The 9,767-nt window shown below is 42.7% G+C and overlaps 1 protein-coding gene across 1 annotated transcript in view; it reads left to right on the top strand.

Annotated features, from left to right (window-relative positions):
- The window catches only part of TPST2 (tyrosylprotein sulfotransferase 2), a 15,312-nt gene extending 12,552 nt beyond the window's left edge, over positions 1-2,760 (top strand). Inside the window, exons 6-7 of the mRNA XM_018564941.1 lie at positions 621-664; positions 2,083-2,760. Of these exons, the coding sequence (XP_018420443.1) occupies positions 621-650 (30 nt within the window). The 3' untranslated portion in view covers positions 651-664; positions 2,083-2,760. The remainder of the gene's footprint in view (positions 1-620; positions 665-2,082) is intronic.
- Positions 2,761-9,767: the final 7,007 nt, after the last annotated feature.

Consider the following 9,767-nt stretch of genomic DNA (forward strand, 5'->3'; position numbering starts at 1 on the left):
CCCCCCATCAAGCTCTTATCAAACCTCTATAGATAGATGTGAATACTGAGGTCAGGTTTCTAGTTAAATGCATCTCATAGCTGTAGGTTGGCAGTTTGTCACTAGTTTCTATTGTGTAAGTGTGTAAACTTCCAGTATCTTCACCCTTTTGTATATTTATATAGATATTACTGTGTAGGTACTGTCACCTGTGAACTTTCCTCTCACTAGTTATGCACAACTAAGGCTAGGTTCAGATCTGACCAATCCCAGGACGCGTGTTCGGCCACGCGCCCCCAATGTTTTCAATGGGGTTAGATCCGCATGGCAATCGCTGAAAAAAGGTACATGTACCTTTCTTTGCGACGCGCCATTTTTTTTTTTTTGCCACAATCGTGTTCAGTTGCATGGGTGAATTCCCCTGCGATCCACCCGGCTTGACTGGGGTGCCATTAGAACATTTCTTTTTTTAAATCCAGCACAATCAGCTGTGGTGGGCGACTCCGTGACCGCTCAGCAATCTGCACGGTTTCGTGCACGATTGCCACGCGGTAACGGATCACGCAGGTGTGAACTTAGCCTTACTCCTGATACTACAGATTTCTCAATAATGCTGCCATAATGTTTTTGTTTTTTTACAGGTTCATCAGAATAACTCTTCACACTGGTGACAGCAGACGATTAGGTAAAGCTTGATTTCCTGATTTCCTGCTAAGCAGACCGTGTCAGTTAATGTTTTGAAAGAATAAGTCCAATATAAAGTAACACTTCCAGTTACATTTTTTTGAAAAGGAAATTATGATCAATCTACACACACTTGTCTGGTTATACTGAGTACTACTCCTCACTAGTTGTGGGGATTCGATGGACCATGTTCTGAATCGCAGAGTGAAATGACTGTTCTGGAACTTGTGTAGCCCCAGACATTGGTAGCTTCCATTGGAGCATGTTTATACATAAGTGGAGTAAACACAAGGGGGCGCCTTTCCTGGTGCAGGTCAATTTTATTTCAGTAAGCATGAGATAAGAACAAAAAACGTACTCACAAACTTAAGAAGAATCATAAGCTGACAGACAGTGTGTATCCACTGGATGATTCCTGTATGCTGGTGATGTTAACGCGCGTTAGATCTACAGCTTTCCCGGCTTTCTTTTGGGGCAGCATCTTGCAGTGCGCCTAGGAGGAATTCTCATTGAGAAGTGACCAGTTTGTCGCGCTTTACTGCTTTTTACTGTGTTTATGTTTATACATAACATTATGCTGGAAAAAAATAGTTTATATCTGCGGCATGCCCATAGAATCAAGTGGGGAGGGCAGGTATTCCAGAGAAAGGAGGGAGCAGAGTCTGTGTCAAACTGACCATTATGGCTACAAACCACTCTGACTTCACCTCCATGTTCCTCTTAAGTCTGTGAAGGTTCTCATTCATCCAGGTCATGGTATATCTGTAAAAAATAGTAAGTCAAGGCAACTGGACTTGCTTATTTTTCTTGAAGAACTTTTGAACCGCTTTCTCAATTCAGAATGACTCTGGGAATAAATATGGTGAATGTCGCTCCAATCCACTTAATCTGTTAGTGGCAACCAGGTGTTGAATGCATTTGCATAATTGGAGTCTAGGATGTGTTATTAACCTGCGAGAGAGAGGTGTTAAAACAGCATTGTATGTGGCAGACTATTCAAGCTTGGCTTCTCCATTGTTACATAAATGGCCTCTTTCACACCTCTTTTAAACCAGTCCTCCTTCCTGTCCAGGATGCGTACTTGACTGTCTTCAAAGGAGTGACCTTTTTCCAATCTGCCACTGAGAAAAACCATCATATCAATAGGCAGAACAGCAGCAAGTTTCAACACTACCTGAATGTGTGGCAGCTTTGCCTGTCAGAACAGCTGGCATTTGGCCATAAGTGGAGTATGTTTAGGCACCTCTAGATTCCTATAAGTCTCTTCAATCACTGCTTTCTCCTATAAGGTTGTAGGAAAATGGATAGAAATCTAGATTTTTTTTTTTTTTCATCTCACCGTTTTAATTTGTGCCTAGTACATATTTCCTATTTGCCTGATTACTGATTTAATAAAACTGTATTACTTTCCTTTTTCAGAGTTGGATGTTCTCTGCTCAAACAGGACCTAAGAGGAAAAAAAACTCCTTGCAGTTGTGAAAGGAAACGAAATATCCAAGCATATTGCTTGCCAAATATTGCCAAACTGTGACTGTCTAGAGTGAATGTATTTGCACTTGTTTGTACCGGTGGATTCTTTCACAGCTGTCAGTGAGAAATGATCTCTGTAGCTTATTTGAACTTACTGTGGAGAAGACGTGATCTGTGGATCTTTTAGTCATCACGGAATCTATCAGCCAGTATTTTGTTATGAGCCACAGCCATTTTGTACCACAGTTCTAGCACCAGATCTGTAACTGCCCAGCGTCTAGTTACATGAATTGACGGAGATAACACTCCACTAACTTACATCTTATTTGTTTTTAAAGGCCACTAAACTGATGAAATGAATGAGCAAAGGCAATAAATTTCCGTTTTTATTTTTAGTTTTATATTAACAAAAGGATACCGGTGCAGTGCATTGTAACAACTCTGTTGCATTTGTTCTAAATGCTTCAGAGCAAAAAAAAAAATACTGAATAGCTCATTCACAGTATAAGCGTACTGGTGACTTTTAAATGTATTCTACAAATCTCTATTTAAATTTTAATATATGATTCGTTCATCGCATTCAGAGTTTTCATTCTTATTTCATTATATTAAACTGTTTTAATGAAGTTCCAACCTTTGTGTGTCATTTATTGTGCATAGATGTCTAATTAGTCTGTAAAAGTTAGCAGAAAAAAATCACTGGCTGAAAAGCCAGTTTGCGCATACTGGGACTACCTATGAAAACTGGATTAAAGAACAACAGATTAAAAGTGGGACTGGATCCCATAGCACCCAGTCAGGTTTAATGCTTACTGTAACTCCCATATGTTCATGTTTTCATATATCAGCACAATTGTTCAGCAGGCAAATAATTTTCTGTAGCTGCTGAAATGGATCTGAACCACAACTGGGTTCACACAAGATGTCTGCTGCTGTTTCTAATTATGTTGTGTTCGGTGCACCGGAGAAATCACAAACTCAGAATTAACGGTCCATGAAAGTTCTAATTTATTCAGGGCGGTCTCTCTCCTTTATACACAGATAACAGGTGAGTGTTCGTCACACATATGCCCACATCTGTTATCTCTAAATGTCTTGTACTATTGGGCAAACTAGAGGAGCTGTTAGTTAAAGTCTTGTGTCTCTCGCTAATTGGTTAGTCAAAGATATCTTCTGCCTGTAGCATCCTCCCTCGGCATTCCTTTCATGCATCCTCGGCGCGCTCCCGAATACAGGTTATATCTCTTGGTTACGCATAGCAACGCTAGAAGCTGAGTAAGGAAAGTCACAAAGCTAGGAAGCAAATGAAACAAATTCAAAACATAGAAAAGGACATTTTCTTGATATGATCCATATTCCTTCACAGTTGCTCGGTGTGATGAGGTTCAGAAAAAATAATAGAATAGAATCAAACTAACCTGCTAACTTTCTACGAGGAGGTAAGTATGGATATGGATGGATGGAGGGAGGTCTGTGGATGTGGTATATCTGGATTTCTCAAAGGCTTTTGATACGGTACCTCATAAACGCTTGCTACACGAGCTAAGATCCATGGGCATAGATTGAAGGGTGTGTACATGGATAGAGAACTGGCTAAAGGAACGGGTACAGAGAGTATCAATAAATGGCACCCTTTCAGACTGGACTAGTGTCTTTAGCGGTGTGCCTCAGGGTTCTGTGCTGGATACCATATTGTTCAACCTGTTTTATTAATTAAGCTAGTAGAATCCTGTCCTGCATCAAGAAGGGAATTTTTTGCAGGGACAAGTCTATAATTTTGCCACTGTACACTTCATTTGTTCGGCCTCACCTGAAGTATGCAGTCCAGTTTTGGGCACCAGTACACAGAAAGGATGTCCTGAAGCTGGAAAGAGTCCAGCGGAGGGCAACCAAACTCATTAAGGGAATGGAGGACGAGAACTATGAGCCAAGGCTACTAAATTGAAATATGTTCAGGTTGGAAGTAAGGAGATTAAGGGGGGGACATAATTTATATGTACAAGATGTTCAATGGTGACAGCAACATTGGCAGCAAACTCTTTACGCTTAACTCCATAACAAAGACGAGAGGCCACCAACTAAAATTGGTGGGAAAAAAATTCCAACACAAGGGGCGAAAGGGGTTCTTCTCAGTTCGCGCGGTTAGGATCTGGAACTCACTGCCACAAGCAATTATTTCAGCAAAGAGTGTGGAATCATTCAACAAGCTTTTGGACGATTTCCTGAGTTACCATAATGTGCAGGGTTACTGGTACTCTTAAGAATAAGACAACACAGGGACCTATACATACTCTCACACACAATAGGTTGGACTTGATGGACTTATGTCTTTATTCAACCTCAAATACTATGTAACTATGTAATTGATAATATCAGTTAGTCATTTGAAAGTGCATGAAATAAAATTTTTGGTAGACTTTTTTTCAAAATATCCTAAACAGTGCCTACAGATAAAGGTGATTATAATTGAACAATTCACATATAAAATTGACATGGCATATTCATTCTCATCATTTTAAATGAAAAGGCATATATGACTTGGGGAAAATGTTGGTAAACCCCTTCAAAAGTTATAAAGTATATGTAAAATAATAGTGCAGCTCTAAATCTCAATAAATATAACAACCAGTACCCAAAATTACAAAGTATCAAATTGCTTGTGCAATTGTCTTACCAAGTAACACCTTAAAATATAAATACAGTGTCAAACAAATGTTCATGAAGTCCATGTTAACTCTTGAGTGTGATTCCCACTATTTGTGTGTGAACACGAAAAAACAAAGATGTAGCTGTATATCCACTCCAAATCATGTAATTCGATTGGATACAAAGCCACATCTTTGTTTTGTAGTGTTCACAAACAAATAGTGGGAATCACAGAAACAAGAGAAGGTGGAAGATGGAGGAATAGTTTAACACGATTTTGGAAAGATAAGCCAGAGTTGGGAGGAATCTACCCCAATTTATTGTCGGATTAAAAACAAAGGAGAGGATTTGGTTCTATATATATCAGCAAAGCGCTAATTGTTCATCTGAAATATGGTGAGCAATAGACATGTGCACTGCCAAAAAATTTGTTTCGTTTCGTTTTAAATTCGGATTTGTGTTATTTCGTTTTTCAGGATTCGGGTGTGAAAGTCAATTCGGATTCGGAATTCGGACGAAATTCGGTAGCGTTAGTACGAACGTTCGTTTCGTTTTCTGTTCTTATTCGTTTCGTTTGCAGCAAAAGTGACATTTGAGGGGGAAAAAATATTTTTCTCCTTCTCTAATGTCACTTTGCTCGAACGAAACGAATAAGAACAGAAAACGAAACGAACGCTCGTACTAACGCTACCGAATTTCGGAAATGGAAATTCGGATTCGTTTGCATTCATTATGTCTGTAATTCGGAATTCAGATACGTCCGAATTTCCGAAAATTCGTCCGAATTTCCGAAAATTCGTCCGAATTTCGATTCGGAACGAAACGAATCGCACATGTCTAGTGAGCAATAGGAGTCGGTGAGTGCGGCCAGATCTTATCTTTGAGCATGGTGGAGACTGGAGAGCACTGATTCACTAATTGTTTATGCATTCATGGACGTGGTGTTGATTTATAAAAGTTGGAAGATATATCCTCACATATTTCAAGGACTTTATTGTATCAAGAAGTAATGGACTTCACATATGGTTATGTAGGTTAATGAGGGAGTTGTACATCACTTGTGAGATTTAACACAGGATTTTCTATATGTACACATTTTATGAGATGTACTAGCACATTTTTTTTCTGTGTTTATTATGGTTTATAGTGTCTAGACCTAGAGCTTTTTCTTACTATCTTCAGCACAGGTGTTGTGTATGTGTCAGGATCCAGAGCACCCCCACGTGGGGCTGGAGCCAGGTCCTGTAGTTCCTGTGCTCGCCTGCGGGTGTCTCCAGCAGCCAGGAACTGTCAGGAACCTGCAGCTCCAGTACTCACCTGCGGGTGTGCCCCAGCTGTGACTGATCATCCCATCACCTGGTGCTTCCTGGGAGGGTATTTAAGCCCTCCCTGCAGTCAGGAAGCTGGCTCAGTATTGCGTCGCCTGCACCTGACTGACTCCCCTGGCCTGTGCCTTGGAACCTGAACCTTGCTACCTGAACCCTGCTTCCTATCTGCAACCCTGTCACCGACCCGGCTTGTTACCCGACCACTCTCCTTGAATCCTGTTCCTGTACCGCGCTGCCCTCCTGTCACCGACCCGGCTTGTTACCCGACCACTCTCCTTGAATCCTGTTCCTGTACCGCGCTGCCCTCCTGTTAACGACCCGGCTTGTACCTGACCACTCTCCTTGTATCCTGAGGCCTGCCGTATATCTGCAGGCCTGTTACCCCTCCTTGTTGCTATTCCCCCTGACTGTAGGTGTGTGTTTGTCCCAACGGTGGGTTTGTTACTTCACTGCTAAACCTGTGGGGGGTTGAGGGGGTTTGTAGTTTTGTTGATGTGTAACAAATAAACTGTGCGCATAGAACCCTATCCTGAGTGGGCATATTAATTTGGTCATCCTGCTTGGGTACCTACATGTGGCGTGAGGACGCCTGTGCATGGTACCCTGACAGTATGACACAAAATTGTTTATCACTTTGTGACTATTTCACATTCCATACTATTTTTTTCACATTTTAGGAATATAATTTATGAGTTTGAAGCGCAGTGCTATTTTCTTTTTTCCTTCAACCTCATAAGAAAGGATAGACATATGAATGTCCCTGATGGGCTCAAAGGGTGGCTCCTGAAGGGCTGACAGAATCGGCTTGAGATCTTATTGGGGAGTGTACAGGGGAAGCATACCCAGCAACACCCTGCACAAAACTTTTCTCTAGGAAATGGGAGGCAATTGATCTTTGGAGAAGAGTAGCTAGGCTCGAGATTTGACCCTTGATGGTACTCCAATCTAAATGCTAATGCAGACCAGTGGAGGAAAGTCAGTATTTGTCCCACAGAGTATTTCCTGGAATGGAATTTCCTAGCCTTGCACCATGCAAAGAAAGACTTCCATGTGTGATGGTAGACAATGTAAGAAGTCCACTTCCTAGCTTTTAAAAGTGTAGGGATAATGTAACTTGACAGGCCCCTGTCTCTCAGGACTTGGGTTTCAACATCTAAGCTACTAAAAATCGGACTGGTCCTGGGGACAGAAGACCTGGAAGAGCCCACAGAATATGTGTGAGTAACACATCCTCCTGGGCCAGTACGGTGAGGATCTCTGGGATATCTTCCATCTTGATCCTGCAGAGAAGATAAGGAAGGAGCTTTAGAGTGGGGAGAGGTCTTGATTAACAGAGCATACACTGCGAAGACCTGGGGATTTCTGGTCCTGGTTACAAAACTGTCCAGTTTGAATGTAGACTTTCCAGGTTCAACAACAGAGTCCCCAACCTGCGACGCAGCTTGAAACACCTCCAGGTAAAAAGACCATTCACTGGGGTGCAGACCTTTCTTGTGCCTGGGATTAGCATGACAGTCAGGGCCTGAACATGAAGTTCTGCCCAAGCCAAATCAAGTCTGCTTCTATTTGAGCTGAAGATTTCTGATGCCTCCCTGATGGTTTATGTAGGCTACAGTTGTGACATTGTAGGACTGAATACTGGTCAGGTGACCTTGCAGCTGAGAGGTCCATTGTTGGAGGGAAGGGATTGCCCTGAGTTCTAAGATATTGATCGAAAGCCAAGCTTCCTACACCAACAAAGTTCCCTGAACTGAGAGTGTATGCAGGACTCCACCCTGTCTGACTCCACTCCAACCCTATGCTCGACATTCTGTCATTGTGGGGTAGCTTAGCCCAATCGCCTCGCAGGACAACAAGGACTAGGTTTTCTTTGGCCTAGTGCTCAGGTATCCAGTCCTGTTGTTTCGGCACTCCTGATCCTTTGGTATGTCCTTGCAACCAATGGCAGACTGGGGAGGGATCCTAGCCAATGCAAGGGACTTTGGTGCTGGTGAAATTCCATCTCCTGCTCAACATTCTGGAACTTGGAGCAATTTGGTTGGCCTTACAAAGCCGGTCCTCCTGAACAGAGAGTCATCTTTACCAGGTTCAGTTGGGCAATGCCACAGTGGTAGCGTATCCCAACCCCAAGGGGAAGGATATCAAGTCTTGCCATGACACGTGCGGTAGAGAGGGTTCAGCTTTGGGTAGAGCGTTTATGTTCCAGCCTTGTATATTATTTACCTTCCAGGGGTGGACTTCATTACTTGGCCCCTACAATCTGGAGTTGTTCCAGGACCTGTGTTGGGTAGGGGAGGCCAGACATGGACTTTCTTGTCTCCGGGTTCCAAAAAGATTTGTCTTCAGGTGTATAATCCTCCTGTATAAAGCAGCATATCATCTGGTAGCTTCCTAAGATTGGTACAGCCTGATCTACACATTTTCATCTCCAACGCCTTGTCTGCTTCTTTAGAATCAAGATGGAGGGCTTTTCTATGATCCCCATAGTTACTAATTGAGAGGTGGATGTGGTACTCCAACCTGATTAGATTCCCAGCGGATGTTTCGGGGGCCTTCCCAGACAGCCTAGATCTTCAGTCCAACTGACCTACTTCCCATGCTGCTTTATGGTCACTGGCTTAAACAGCATGGCTGTTGAATCCAGAGCCTGGGAGACTAGTGTCTCATTGAATTGGTGATTCCTTCACTGTTAAAGTTAGGAAGTCTACCTTTTGCTAGGGCCACTATTGCACGTGGGCCATATACTTTCCCTGTTGCGAGGAATTAGGTTTTCCCCCTGGAATTACTCCATGGGAAGAATCCTGACCTATTTACTGTCAGGTCTGTATCCATATCTGCATCTGGGATACAGCCCAGCACTTGCAATTGTCTTCTAGGACTTGTATCCTTCCTTTTTTGGTGGGTGGCCTTCTGTGACTTTGTTGGATTTGTTAATGGCTCTCTCTCTGCTTCCAGTTCCAGTTCCTTTTGCACCTATTAGGGATATTGCCTTCTCCATCTTGCTCTCTGGGTTGCCTGCCCCATTGCCACACCTCTCTGAGGAGTGTTTTCTGAACTGGTGGCTTTGTCCTGTAGAAACTCTCTATGGTCTTGCATGGGAATGAAGCGGTGTTGACCCAGACCTGGTTTTGGCTTTTACCTAACTCAGGACATGGATCCCTCATCTTTCTGTCTGGCTTTAGTGTGTTGGAATGGACTTTTAACTGCCTAGATAGTTTTTGTACTGTGCAGGTTTACCTCACAGCCAATGCTTGAGAAAAAAAGTGTGTGTATGTGTATATATATATATATATATTATACAGTGTGTGTGTATAACGTAAAATTGTATACTTACCTCCCATAATTTTCCTTTCCTGGTGCATCGCTGGCAGCACACCATGGGTTAAGATCCGCGCCTCTTAACCCACAGGACACGTGATAAATTAAGGCTCCTCCGAGCCACCCTCATTCTAGTCGAAAAATCCGAGCCCTGGCAGGGAGGGCAAAAAAAGCTGGTGTGCTGCCAGCGATGCACCAGGAAAGGATAATTACGGAAGGTAAGTGTACAATTTTCCATTTTCCTGGAGCATCTTGGCAGCACACCATGGTAATTAGTGATCACACAGGGAGGGTAATGCCAATACATTTTTATTCGCAGGTTTGAACAACCAGAGGCAAGAA

Source organism: Nanorana parkeri, unplaced genomic scaffold (genome assembly GCF_000935625.1).
Source record: "Nanorana parkeri isolate BGI_ZX_2015 unplaced genomic scaffold, ASM93562v1 scaffold798, whole genome shotgun sequence".
Taxonomy (NCBI): Eukaryota; Metazoa; Chordata; class Amphibia; order Anura; family Dicroglossidae; genus Nanorana; species Nanorana parkeri.